Source organism: Pinus tabuliformis, chromosome 1_2 (assembly GCF_031772625.1).
Source record: "Pinus tabuliformis cultivar Carrire ecotype Pingquan chromosome 1_2, CPIR1, whole genome shotgun sequence".
Taxonomy (NCBI): Eukaryota; Viridiplantae; Streptophyta; class Pinopsida; order Pinales; family Pinaceae; genus Pinus; species Pinus tabuliformis.
The window spans coordinates 323,157,250-323,172,755 of NC_142298.1; the positions used below are offsets into that span (position 1 = coordinate 323,157,250).

At 36.9% G+C, this 15,506-nt stretch overlaps 1 protein-coding gene across 1 annotated transcript; it reads right to left on the reverse strand.

The window, feature by feature from the left end:
* Positions 1-14,249: 14,249 nt before the first annotated feature.
* On the reverse strand, positions 14,250-14,876 carry LOC149205667 (uncharacterized). Its single transcript, XM_089397467.1, has one exon. It carries the CDS (start codon positions 14,874-14,876, stop codon positions 14,250-14,252), a length of 627 nt encoding a protein of 208 aa, XP_089253593.1.
* Positions 14,877-15,506: the final 630 nt, after the last annotated feature.

The window sequence follows — 15,506 nt, forward strand, 5'->3', positions numbered from 1 at the left end:
CCTATAAAACTCTTGTTCAAAAAGCATCAAGTGCATCCATCATTACAAAACATATTCAAAATGGATCAGTCGTTGCTAGATGGAGTTGTCGTCACACATTCATTCAATTTTTGATTCCTTTCTTCACCCAACTGCCCACACCTTGTCAAACTCAGATACAAAATTAATAACCATAATCTAATCCTATTCAATTGTCAATTCCTTTCTTCACCCAGCTACCCACACTGTGTCAAAATCAAGTACAAAAGTAATAACCAAAATATAATCTTTGGGAGGTTTGAATTGCTCTGGGTTTATAAAAAATGGTTAACATTATAGAATTAAATGCCAAGTTAGAAAAATTAATGATGGAATCCAATCATAAATGGAATGAAATATTTAAAATGAGAGATGAACGTAAAGAAAAATGGGAGAAATCACTAATTCACTCATAGAAGTGGTTATCTTCTTAAAAAGCTAGGGTGTTGAATAATAAAAAATGATAGGAATACGATGTAAATAAATATACTTACCAAGAGTTACATCCCACTTTTATTTATGTAAGAGTAAAATTGTAAATTTGTAGACATCTCAATTTATTAGTTCCTTACAAAGCAAGGCTATAGGATTTGATGTGCCTATTAACCATTGTTAATTTAACATTAACTAATGCAAGTTATAATTTTATAAAAAAATCAACGTTATTTTATTCACATTGTTTTAATTCTGAGGTATGATAAGTAAGTCTTTGCTTGTTATTGTTATTATTTATTTTTGTGGGGTAAACACCCGCGAGGGATTTGAACTCGTGAACTTTTCGCAAGGAGTGCCTAAACATAATACCCATCCACTTTCAATCCATAGCCCTATCAACTTAAGTCTTTACTTATTAATTTATTTGTGTATAATTACTTAATAAACATAAAATTAAGATAATAATAAAATATGTATATATTTATGTCTCTATAAATAATAAATAGTGAATCTGATATCAGAATAATCCTATAAATATTTTTTTTTTCCTGAGAAAAGAGACCCATGAATTTATTCATCAGAAAGAGGAACAAAGTTTTCATTTTGTATGTGTTGCACGCATTTGAGTATTTGCCTTACGACATAGCAACTAGGTTGCAATTCTACACAAGACGCAAGTATGCAAGCCTGCCAAAAGAAAACCCAAAAAGGGCAACCAAAAGATCAAAGAGAGAGAAAAAACAAGCCAGTAAACCCGAGCAAATGTTGACCAACATACTAGCCATGGGTTGGGCACATGCTGCCTAGTAAGCCTTAAGAAAAATGGCTCTTATGGTTTATTCGTGATGTAGAGAGGAGTTTAGAAGGTAGTTGAGGAAGATCCCTCTGAAACATTTTGTGCCTCTCATCTATGCTTTGGTTCTTCCTCTCGGTAAGAGTCACTTTTCAATTTCATCTTTAGTTGGCTCCTTATCAAAAAGTTTTTGGGCTTTTATCATACATTGAGGGGGTCCTCTCAAAATGATGGGCTTCATTGTGATATGCCATTATGTGTGATTTTTATAATTAAGATAACATGGAAGAGGCAACATGTTTGTACCAGATCGCTTATGTGTGAAATTGTTTATTGTATGAATGTGTATATCCATACATGTTTACTAGAACCTATATATTTGTGCGCATTTATTGTATGCAAAGTTCTCATAGCATTCACCATAATCTCGGTGAGATTGGTACACGATCTCTAACACTCTATGAGATGGGAAATTATGACCATTGTTTTTTGATGTATGTTCTTTTAATTGAATTAATCATACCTAAGATTTTAAGACAATATAAGTGTGGTAATAGAAGAACACAAATAGTTGGGAAGCAAAGCTAGTGAGGTGAGTTATCAATCTCTAAAAGTTGCATTACATATAATTCTAAATATCACTGTATAATATATAAATCCTACTCTAATAGGATAGTAAGATAGCATTAAAAAGGTTTGTGTTAAAATTTTATATTATTTTTAAGGTAAATTATAGTAGGATTTTTTATAATAAAAAATATATTATTTTTAATTTTTTAGTAAAATTAGAACATAATTAATTAATTTAGATGTGAAAGAATATTACAATTTTTTAATATTATTTTTATTATTTTGTTAATTTGATTGTTTCTATATCTATTCTAATACTTTTAATAATAAATTTTATAATACATTTTTTTTCAATGCAATAAAATTCTGCATGTATTAAAATATTATATAAGTCATTTAAAATTTGAATTTAAATTAATTAATTAATCAATTATTATTATTATTTTTTATTTTTTATTTTTATTTTTATTTATTTACTATTTTTTTTTTAATGAAAGGTTTATATAAATGTTTAATTTAAATTCAAATTCAAACTCAATTAGTTGAAAGGAGTAATAAATGAGTGAATGTAGTTTAGGGTGATATTGCAAGAGATATTTAAATGTTACTTTATATTATAATTCCCATGTTTCATGTGCAAAATAAATGCATCTCAATATCATTATCAACATTGATTACTTAAATGAAAAATAATGTCGGCTGAGTTGAACTTTGGGGAGCAAGGGAGCGAGCTGAATGAGGGTTTGCAACGGGATAGCAGTGTTGGTGACCATGGAGGGGCGAGGAGGGGGGAGTTCCACTCCCTCCTACAGTCATGCAGTTGCGAATAGAAGAAAGGAAGTTGGTTCAAACCACTTCAAGAAACCAATGGAGGCAGAAACTGAGAGTATCAACATAGAAAAACCGAAAAACATCAGATCTCATGAATAGGAAGAGAATCATGAGGAGGTTAGAAGAGACAAGAGAATAGGAGGAGGCAGTCAGAGAGCTGAGCACAAGAATATGACAGGACTCTGTAAACCTAGGTCAACCATTACACCCCGGGTTGTTTTAAGTGATCTAGCACTACAGGTTCACAGGGATCACATGGCGGCATATGTGGTAATATGTAAATTTATGGGGATATGGCCAATGGAGAAGGCTTTGCATGCTTGGATAAAAAACCACTGGAAACCAAAGGGGGAAATAAACCTTCACCTTGGGTCCAAGGGTTTCTTCACAGTGGTGTTCACAAACTTAGAGGACAAAAACAGAGTGTTCAAAGGAGGACCATATTTTTATGTTGCTGCAGGCCTCTACATGCGACCATGGGTGATGAATTTTATCCCAGAATGAGAGACATTCACATCAGTACCGGTATGGATAAGACTGTACTCCCTACCTTTAAATTTTTGGCTGCCAAACTCCTTAAAAGCCATAGGCAATAAATTAGGTCATTTTTAAAAAATATTAGATGCGACTCTGCAAGGAAAATACACCTCTTTTGCCCGAATATCCATAGAAATGGACCTATCTGGAACACTTCCGGATGAAATCATTCTAGAAGTATATGATGAAGAATGGGTGCAGGCGGTGGACTATGAACATGTCCCATTCAGATGTCGCAAATGTCATGAACACGGGCACCTCTTTAGAGACTGCCCATTAAACAAACTGGAGAACAGTAATAAAACCAACATAGGCAAAGATCCCGAAGGCTTTACCAAGGTGGGAGGCAAAGGGAAAGGAGGGAAAAAGAACTAGAAGAAAACCAACGAGGATAAGCAACCAAGTCACAACAGCTTCAAGATTTTAGAAGAAGAAGGTGGGAACAATGGGACGAACCAGGTACTGGAGGATAATCCTGCAGAGAAGGAAAAAGATGATAGCATGGAGGATATACCTAAAAATAGCAAACTAAAGGTGGATCTGCCAAGCACCATGAGATGGCCCCAAGCGAGGTTGGAATGGAGGACCATGATCTGCAGGAAATTCTTGAAAGGGAGAACCTCGATCTAGTAAAGTTCCTGGAACAGGGAACCACCAAAGGGGTTGATTCTCTACCACAAGAGGAGTTTGACAGAGTGCAACAACTCTTCCTTTGGAGATCTCAAACAAAGGGTTCTGGAGTCAAAAGAAACCACGATAGCTAGGAAAACAGAGGGGTGAAAACGATGGACTTAACATTGGGATACTCGTCCAAAAACCCAGGCAGGAAAAGAGGAAGAAAAAGACAGAATGAGCTACTGACAGAGTGTGGGAAACTCATGATCAACTTAGGTAAGATGAAAGATCTTACTAGTTACTCATTTACAAATCTTTCTTAATGAAGCTCACGACCTGGAATATTAGGGGTTTAGGAAGTAAAAGGAAACAAAGAAATCTTAGCAATAGAATAAAAGAGGAAAAACCAGATATGGTGTTTATCCAAGAAACAAAATGCTCTATAGATAAAGTAAGAGAGATACATAGCAAATGGCTAATCAAGTATGAATATCTAGAAGTTAAAGCAGACAACACAACATGAGGGATTCTCACACTTTGGAACCCTAGAAACTTGAAATCCTAGATGCTGAAGCATATAGGAACTACCTTTCAATGGTGATCCAACCTTTGGGTGATAAGGAAGTCTATTTGATCATAAATGTCTATGGTCCTCAAAGACTGGAAGACAAACTCATGCTTCTTATCTCATTGGAGGAGCTAAGAGAAAGACATCCTGTTATGCCCTGGATTATGGGAGGGGACTTTAATATGATCATATCTCTTTCAGAAAAAAAAGGTGGAACCAGAACACTGGGCAGAGACTCCATTGCCTTTCAGAACTTCCTAAACGACATGAAGCTAGTGGATACGGAGACTAAAAATGGTACCTTCACCTGGAATAATAAGCGGGGAGGGGTTTCTCAAGTTGCCTCTAAACTAGATAGATTTATAATCTCTGAGGACCTCATTCTCACAGGCCTTGACTTGTCTGCTTTAATCCTCTCTTTTGGAGGCTTGGATCACTAGCCTATCCAACTAGAAGCTTCTTTTATAGGCACTTTGAGAAACATACCTTTTAGGTTTGAAAATGTTTGGCTCACCCACCTTGACTTCATCAGCAATATTGGAAAATGGTGGGTGGAAGATATGCCTGTTCATGGAACTAATATGTTCCTACTGCATAAGACACTGAAACACATTAAACGCAAGCTCAAATATTGGAACAAAAATGAGTTTGGCAATATTTTCAAAGCCAAAAAAGAAGTTGAACAGAAATTATAGGGAATTAACCAGATCCTCATCACAAATGGCTTTACCAAGGAAAGGAAAATACAAGTTGAATCTCTTCGATAGGAATGGGAAGATAGATGCAAACAAAAGGAGATCTTCTGGAGACAGAAATCGAGAGTGCAATGGATTAAGGAAGGGGAAAGAAACACAAAGTCTTTCATAAGTCAACTGTGGATCACAGGTCTCATAACAGGATTTCAAATCTCAGAGATACTCAAGGAAATCAGCTCAGCACCCACAAAGAAATAGAATCTTCCCTGGTACAACATTTCCAAAGCATAGCAAAGGAGCCTCTCATAGACAGATCACAATTTATCAACAACTTCACAAATTATATTCCAAAGATTGTAACTAGAGAAGACAATTACAATCTTAACAGGCCAGTGACTGAAGAGGAGGTCGGCAAAGTCATTAAAGAGAGGCAAAATGGGAAAGCTCTAGGCCCGGATGGGTTCAATGTAGACTTCTTCAAAGCATGCTGGGAAATAGTCAAACAAGATATCCTTGATGTGGTGGAGGACTCGAGGAAATCCAAAACTGTTTTGAGGGCGCTTAATGCCTCTTTCATAACTTTGATTCCAAAGCAGGAAAAAGCTATGACACCAGATAGATTCAAACCCATAACTTTATGAAATGTGGTGTACAAAATTATATCCAAAGTAATTGCAAACAGGCTCAAACCCCTTCTTCCAACTCTTGTGTCTGAGGAGCAAACTGGATATGTGGAAGGAAGAAAAATTCTAAATAACATCATTCAAGCACACGAGGTGGTACATTCTCTTAAGAGCAATAAGAAAGCAGGTATGGTCATACAACTTGACCTAGCAAAAGCTTATGATAAGCTAAGCTGGTCGTACATCAGGGAAGTACTAAAAGCGTATGGCTTTGACCACAACTAGATAAGATGGGTAATGGCCCTTGTCACCATAGCTAGTTTTTCAATCCTGCTTAATGGCTCACCATCCAGAACCTTTAGGCCTTCGAGAGGTCTCAGACAAGGAGATCCGCTCTCCCCCTTCCTCTTTATTCTCATGATGGAAGGTTTAGGCAATGCGATCAAATCAGCCAAGGTAGAAGGCAAAATCCAGGGTCTCAAACTCACCCTGAATGGAGATGCCTTGACTCATCAACAATTTGTGGATGACACTATGCTGCAAGGTACACCCACGGTCAAGGAAGCTAAAGCTTTCAAACAAATCCTGAATGACTTTGCCATGGCTGCTGGTACAGAGGTAAGCCTTACCAAATCAAAGATTTTCTTTTTTAATACTGACATTGCTATTCAGAGAAACCTCACCAGAATACTCGGCTTTCAAAGAGAACAGCTACCCTCCAAATATCTGGGAATACCTATAATGGAAAAACCTCTGAGCAAGGAAGTTTGGGAGCCAGTGATCAATAAACTCCAGGACAAAGTCAGGAAATGGACAAGCAGGTCTTTGAATTTAGCAGGATGGCTAGTGCTAACAAAAGTTGTCCTACAAACTATTCCCATCTTCATGTTATCAGCTCTTCCTGCTCCTAAAGGAGTTTTGCAACACATCCGAAATATCCAAAGAGACTTTCTTTGGGGCAAAGGGGAAGGAAAAAAGAAATGGGCTTTGGTCACATTGGGTAAGCTCTGTGAACCTAAGACCCATGGAGGTTTGGGACTTCATGACCCTAAAACCCTAAGCAAAGTTTTGGGGGAAAACCTATGGTGGAGATGGCTAAAGGAATCGGTAAGCCCTTGGGCCAAGGTCTGGAAACAGAAGTATGCAAATAATTGGCAAGAAAGGGATCACATTCGAATGTTTGGGCTCATCAAGGGCTCCCACATTTGGAACAATGCATGGGAGAATAGAGCAATTGTTCAGAAGCATAGTTTTTGGGAGATCAGAGATGGAAACCTAGCTTGGTTTTGGGAGGACAACTGGAAACAGGAACCTAACCTGTTAAGAGAAGAACTAGCCAATCTCAAGAATGACACTGATAGTAAAGGTCTACTCAGGGTAAGTGATTTCTGGGATCAGGCGAGGAACAAGGCAAATGGATAATATGGAAGGATCTGGTATATATTGAAGAGACCCCTTTGAAGGCCCAGGCAGAAGCTCTTGCAGTGATCTTGGAACAGAGAAATATTTTGACATCAACATCGTCTGACCAACTAATATGGGGAAGAAACAACGAAGGCAAATTCAACCTCAAAGAAGCCAAGAGAATTGCCCTAGGGCTCGACTTTCCAAACCCTGATAAGGTATGGAAGGAACTATGGTAGAACCTGCACTGGATGAAAATCAAATTGTTCATGTGGTTGGTGCAACACAAAAAAAATCCTGACTTGGGAAAACCTTCGGAAAAGAGGTGTAGCCAATCCATCTAGATGCCATTTGTGTGAATTACAAGAAGAAACAATGGAACACCTACTCAACCTCTACCCATTCACATCTTCCTTGTGGAATTGGGTGGCTTCAATCTTCAGACAAACAGATAGGGACAATTTCAGTATCACTAACACTTTGAAGAATTGGAGGAAAAACTTCTCGGAAAATGAAATAATCAACAAAGCTTGGACTCTGGTTCCAGGTTTTTTAATCTGGGATGTCTAGAAAGAACGAAACAATAGGATTTTCAAGAATAGAATTGGCTCATCCCAGAGCATCGTAGCTTAGATCATTAGACAGCTCAAAGAGACTGTGGGAACCCTTCTAAAGAAACCTCCCGAGAACCCACCTCAAGACCAGGATGCACAAATACTATTGCATTTGGGTCTCCAGTTGCCTTTCCCCCAGGGCATAAGCAAGATTGTAAGTCATACAATAGTGGATAAGGACTTCTCGCAACCTCCTCCTCATGGTTTTTTGAAATTTAATATAGATGGAGCCTCTAAAGGAAACCCTGGGGCAGTTGGTTATGGCAGAGTCATAATAGATGAGCAGGGATACATAAAAGTCATCTTTCATAGTCATTTGGGGAATGCCACTACTAATATGGCAGAACTCATGGCCTTAGAGCAATGCCTACAAATCTTGATGGAAGCAAATTTACATAATGCCATCATTGAAGCTAACTCTGAACTGATAATTAATTTGGTCAAGAAGATATGCAATGGAACAACACCAGAAAGAGTGTCAAAACACTGGATGTTATTGCAGGTCTATCAACGCATACAATCCCACCTAAGAGCCTTGAGAACCCTCAATTTTGTTCATGTGCACAGAACAACTAACAGGTTAGTGGATCCTCTGGCGAATGAAGGAGTACTTCGTTCAAAAAGCAATAGAAGATATGCTTGGATGACAATACCATCAGGGAAATTGTGTGAGGACTGTCACAGACATGCTATTGAAGATAGGGAGCACTTTCAAAGTATGAGAAATAAGCAGAGGGAAGACCAATGGAAACAACAGGAAGTGGACCAACAACAAGAAGTGGACCAATCATAGGGAAGAAGCAAGTGATAAACTGCGGGCAGGTTGGCAAGCGGCTGACCAAAGATTGCCCTGAACTCCATCGTCCTATGGATTTCGGGTGGAAAAATGCACATAGGTTAATTTTTCAAACGGACCCGAAACATTATAGAGCGGTAAAGAGTGGGCAAGTTGACGAGATCCCTTAAGAAATCATTCATCCCATGGATTTTGGGCGGAAAACTGCACGAAAGATAATTCTCAAAGCGGACCCGCAAAATTATTGTGTGGTGGCTTATTTACTCCTCAAGTCCGTAAGACAAGTTAAAGCGTGGGCAAGTTGGCGTGATTGCTTTGGAACTCCTCCATCCTATGGATTTCGGGTGAAGAAATTGCATGACTGTTAATTGTTCAATAGGACCCGAAAAAGTTTAGTGCGACGACTTATATTTCTCTTGAGGTTCGTAAGTAAGGATAAAGTGTGGGCAAGGTGTCGACCTGAAATCAGCTCATGACCGTTGGATCAACGAGGGTTGGATCGCACGGTCATCGGGTTTGAAAGTTAATCGAAGGTTAAGGATGGTGCTTGGGTCACTTGTGGCAGTTTTATGGGTCTTCGGATCTGTGGGCCCCATCATCAAGGGCTTCTAGTTATTTGTTGCACGAGAGTTGAGTCCTTCAACTTCTCCTTCCAGTTTGTTTAGCAGGTTTCCAGTTCGTTGGTTATCCAGAGCGACGCCTTGAGGGCAGACAGTTCTTGGGTGTTATTTTTGATTCTTTGCACCCTTTGCTGGGCGAAATGTTTTGTCATCGTTTTTTCTTTTGTAGTCTTGTTGGAATTAGGTTCGGGGTTCTGCCATCCCAGGTGTTTGTTGAAGTTTCACAGAGCTGGTGCTGCCATGCTTGGCTCCATTAAATAAGTGTACAATATGTAATTTTTTTTAGATTAATGGAAGGTTCCACTTTACTTGATTAAAGAAACATTGACTACTTATATTTTATATTGAATATATTTCATTATTATGTTGATAGGCATGTCTATTTTCGAATAGGGCTTCCATGATTTTAATTTAAATATTAGTGGTTATTAGTTGGATTGTATGGATTCAACCTCCACAAAATATTCTAGAATATTCTTAGTAGTAGTCGAAGATACAAGGATCCTCGCAAGTAACAAAACTCAACACTTTAATTGGAATTTGTCCAATGGTCACAGGAGTTACATATTACTTTACTCGCCTTATTTCAGCACCCCAACCTTCATGTTAGGGAGAGTTTACCATATTTTTTGTAACCATAACGTTTGTCGCGATGAGGATTGACAATCAATTATTTTGCTGGCACCTCCACATTTACAATGATGAAAGATTCCCGTTGAGATGTGGAACTGCAACCTTCTTATTGAAGGAAGGCAAGATTCTATGGCATTTTTATTCTTAAAAGACATGCACACTCCCATTTTCACAAATTGGGAAGGTAACCCATTGTTAAATACTATCAAATCATATTTCACCTTTAGGTGGAGTGTTCGAATGCCACTGTTAAATGAGTTTGAAGTCTAAGTTACATATTTGGGATAGATCAATGACTCACCTCTAATCTAATGTTCATGTTAACTCAACATCTCACATTTATTCTATTGATGAGATTAGATTAGGGGCTCACACTCAAAGTAAAAGGCATATATAAAGGGGAGAGGAAAGCTTGAACAACATGAGACCATTGTTGTAAAGAGAATAGAGCACTACAATCACTTTTGAGAAAATACAAAAGGTGCAAGAATAGTGTAGACAATGGTTCTTCTTATTAGGGTTTTCCACTTAAAAGTTATGTTTATTTTACATTCCTGTGATTGATTTTGTTGTATTTATTTGGTTTTTCTAACAATATCACTATGGTGTCTATGAAAATGAAACAAAGAATTAGAGATCCCGCACTTGAATACTAGATAATTTAACTTGAATACTCTCGTTCTCGAAAATTTGGCCCAGATGAACCCAGTGCAATGCTTCTAATATGTCCATAAATGTCGAAGCCATGCATATCAATTCCCACAATATTAGATGTGTTTCGATCCCTCTTGAGATGGGAGTGGACAATCTAGACTGCCTCTGAGCAATGGAAACTTCGTGGGAGAAGATTAAATGTTGACAAGTATTCATCCTTGCGACCTGGGAGACCTTATCCAACAAACGGTCAGACTTCAAACATTCTGCCATCTTGCAAATCTTAATGCAACATTTACACCATCGGTTGGAGGTGGAGCTGAAAATGAGATAGATTGGGATCGGGAGGGGCAGGGGCGTCCTTGTATAGTTTGTGCTTATATGTCTTATAACCTTGGATTGATACATCCCTTTAGGAGAAAGGGATCCAACATGTATTAGTAACCTCTTCATCAAATGAAATGTTGTTCAATTGACCCATTCATCTCACATCCATCGCCTGACATCTAGTTGGCATGCCCTATTGCCTTGCAAGTCAACCTCCTTATTATGTCCTCTCAGTACATGGAAATAAGATTTTGAAGAGAAATCTCTCAACAGGGCTTGGATTTTGCATAAAAGGAGTGAGATTTGGTTGTTCTCTGGATTAAAGGCTTTGAAGAGGTGTTGGATAACAATGAGAGAGTCGCCAATAATTAATATTGAAGGAATCCTTAGCTTCTTGGCTATTTGTAGATCGTCATATAATGCATACAACTCTTCCAGGTTGTTGTTTCTTTGTCCTAGCCCCAGGCATACTTGACTTCTAGTTTTCCTTTGGGATTCAGAAGAATCCCTCCCCCTCCTACCACCCCTTGCACACAACTAAGATTTTGAGTCATCAGAATCCTTGCAATAGAAAGCACAAATACTTTGGAAGCAAAACTGGTGCGGCGAGTTATCGATCTCTAAAAGTTGCATTACATATAATTTTGAATCTGGCTTTACTATATATAGATCCTACTCTAATTGGATACTAAGATAACGTGTACAAGGTCTTTGTTAAACTTTTATATTATTTTTAATTTAAAATTAATTAAAGTATGATTAATTTATAATAAAAAATATATTTTATTTTTTATTTATTTACTACTTTTAGTAAATTTAGAACAAAATTAATTAATTTAAATATTGAAAGAATAGTATAATGTTTGAATAATGTATTTTTAAAATTGGATTATTGCTATATTCACATCTTATTATTTTTAATAATACATTTTTTTCATTGCAACAAAATTCTTCATATATATTTTTAAAAATAATTTTTATAATACATTTTTTTCATTGCAACATAATTCTTCATATCTTAAAATATTATATGAATAGTTTAAAATTTGAATATAAATTCATTTTTAACATATTAAAATTGTATAATTTTTCAAAGTTTAAATTTAAATTTAAATTTTATTGAAATTTTATATAAATGTTTAATTTAAATTGAAATTCAAACTCAATTGGTTGAAAGGAGTCATAAACCAATAAATCTAGTTTAGGGTGATATTGCAAGAAATATTCAAATATTATTTTATATTTTAATTCTCACATTTGACTTGTGAGATAAATGCATCTCATTATCTTTATCAACAATAATTACTTATATTTTTTTATCGAGTGTATTTCATTATTATGTTAATAGTCGTGTCTATTTTTGAAAAGGGTTTCCAAAATTTATTTTAATTATCAATAATTATTAGGTGGATGGTAAGGATTCAACCTCCATGGAATATTCTAAAAGATTCTTAGTAGTAGTTGCAGATCAAAGGTTGCTCATAAGTAACAAAACTCAACACTTTAATTGGGATTTGTCCAATGGTGAAAGGAGTTACATATTACTTTACCCACCTTATTTTGGCACCCCAACCTTCATGCTCGGGAGAGTTGACTATAGTTTTTGGAACAATGACATTTGTGGCGAGGAGGGTTGGCAATCAATTATTTTGTTGGCACCTCCACCTTTACAATGATGAAATATGCCCATTGAGATGTGGAACTGTGTTTTTCTTATTGAAGGAAGGCAAGATTTTATGGCATATTATTCTTAAAAGATAAATGCATTCCCATATTCACAAATTTGGAAGGTAACCCATTGTTGGATGCTATGAAACCCTATTTCACCTCCAGGTGGAGTGTTGGAATACCACTGTTAAATGAATTTTAAGTCTAAGTTACATAATTGGGATAGATCAATGGCTCACATCTAATCTAATGTTGAGATTAGCTCAACGTCTCACATATATTCTAATGATGAGATTAGATCAAGGGCTCACACTCAAAAGTAAAGAGAATAGAGGAAAGCCCCAAAAACATGAGACCACTATTGTAAAGAAAATAGAGCACCACAATCACTTTTAGAGCAATACAAAAGATGTACGAATAGTTTAGGCAATGGTTTTCCCTATTACGGTTTTCAACTTGAAAGTCATGCTTATTTTTCATTTGTGTCATTTATTTTGTTGTATTTATTTGGTTTTTCTAACAATATCACTATGGTGACTAAGAAAAGAAACAAAGAATTAGAGATCCCACACTTGGACATGAGATGGACTAAAATGATAATGTCATCCAATATATGAAGTTGCATGTAACTTTGTTGAGTGCCAAACCTTTCGAAATTGATTTTTCATCTCTTAGGAACTTCAACGTATGTGTTGAAGTTGCTATGTTACTTTCACAAGAAATAATTCTTTCGAAACATGGTTAAGTTTTGAAGCATTATGGCATTGATTGAGATAACTTCTGCCAACTATATCTTCTCATTGCAATACCTTCTAACTCCAAACTTTGGCGGCTCTTCTTTCAAACATTGAAATTACTTACGTTGGGCCATGTCTAAAATCCTATGAATGTTGAATTGTGAAATCTTTATTAAATTTTCCATCCAATTCTCTATTTCTCTTTTTCATGGCTTGATTTTACCCCAAGCTTTGTATCTCTTCCATTGTGCAACCCAACTCGGTTCATCCATATTTAAGGTTTGAATAACCTCTAATATCGTTTTGGCCTTAATTTTATATGATAAATGATGACATTATTTCCCACTTTCTCTCAGCATCACAAATCATGTTTCTTCAATAACACTACCACCTTGAGTGATTCTCACTAGATTAATGGACTTCTCTCTATCTCGATGATTTGGTTTTCTTGGGGCATAGTGAATCTTTGGAAACCTTTGTGGATTTCTTCTTAAATAGATGTAGTTTATTGATTTTCACCTCATATATTACTCAATTGACTACTTTCTTTGTTATTTATGATTCTTGTAATGCTCTATCCTTGTCGCATATATTCTCTGCCTTCATAGACTCACACCCGTCAATCTTCTACTGGTAAAACTATCTTCCACTCTTGTAGGTGCCATTGACTCACTTTCTAATGGCCTTTTACTCATCAAACCTACTTTTATCAATTCTTCTTGCGTTGATCCCACCTTTGTTGATTCTACTTCCATTGATCTTAATTCCATCAATTTGGGTGCAACAAGTTTTAATAATGCTCTTATGTTGATCAATTCACCATTCAACCTCATTTAGACTGTACCTATCTTATCAACTCCTTGCATCTTTTTTATTTACAGAAACGGGTAGTGGATATATTAGAAACTTGGCCTTAATGCCAAAGAGCGGATTACAAAAGGCGAGTCTAAAGCCAAAAATGCTGAACAGCCTTGCAAGACCGTGACAATTATGTTTAGCTCACATCTCTTTTTAGCTGCTACTATGCTGTCAATTTCAGAGATTTTCCCAAGCTTTTAGATACAAACAAATTGATTTAATAGTAGGAAATAAAACATGACAAATTTCTAAATTAAGGAATTGGATCCCATATTTCCTGTTCGCCTCTGAGTAGGGCACCAACCATAATAAGGGTTGCTTTGTTAGCTTTAGTTTCCACCTCCTTATTATTGCTTCTCAACACATAATAGAAATTCAAGTTCTGGAAAGAGTCTCCAAGGTCTGAAATTCTGTGAATCAGCCTTGCTAGCCTTAGGTCCATTGGCTTATAATGAGTCACCATAGTGTTAATGATAACCTGAGAGTCTCCAATAACATTAGCCTCCTTGATGTTCAGTACTTTCAAAATCTTGAGTCCTTGAAAAAGAGCTAAAGCCTTAGCTTGAATGCTAGAAGCGATGCCCAAACCCCAGGCGAAACTGTGGATCCTAAAACCAGCTGGATTCAATATAAATCCTCCCGCACCGACTCTTCCTGGATTGCCCTTTGTAGCCCCATCAAAAAATAGAGAGTGCCTCTGATGGTTTGCAATCCATCCCTGGAACTCTTTTGCTGTAGCCCTTATTTGCCATACTTTTGGGAGGGAGATACTCTTTGCCATTTTTTGAAACTGAAGATCAAGAGAAGAACCCCAATTTTTATCTTGCTTGGTGAGACTTGAATCATCTTGTGGTCTCTCAGGCACTCTTTTAACTGGCATTTAATTTTAACTACCACTAGCTTGACATCATGTTCATAGCTTCTGAAAATCCTTTTGCTTCACTCAAGCCAAATCTGCCAGCAGATAATTTTGGGGAGAATAAACCAAGCAGCTCTAATAATTTTGTTTTTTGGAGGAGGACCAGGGTACCTTTGTAGCCATTTGACAAAAAAATCAGAAGTGGAGGAAGGCAACGCGAAGCTGGAACTCAAAGTTTCCAGCAGCTCGGTCCAGATCTGCAATGTAAAGGAACATTCAAGCATCAGATGAGAAACACTTTCCTGGTTTACTTTGCAAAGTCTACACCTTGAAGGGTCGTGAAAGCTATGCTTCTGAAGATTATCGTTGTTGGTAAGGTAAATCCCCTCTGCGGACAGAGGCGATCCCACTAGCCTATCACAGAACTAGCCACAAACAAACCACGCTGCTACGCAAGTTCCTAGTTATGCATCAAAGGTGAATCAAGAAGACTAACCTGGAGTCCAACGCTATGATTGAAGCAGAGTTGATATCCTCGCTCCCTTGCTCCAACAGATCATAACGAATACCTGCACATGCAAAGGAAGAGACAGATACCAACATAAAAACTACCAAGGCACAACTATATTTCAGTCAGAAAGGAAATAAATC

Excerpts from the sequence above, each read along its gene's own strand:
- LOC149205667 (XM_089397467.1), bottom strand. The coding sequence starts at position 14,876 with ATGCCAGTTAAAAGAGTGCCTGAGAGACCACAAGATGATTCAAGTCTC.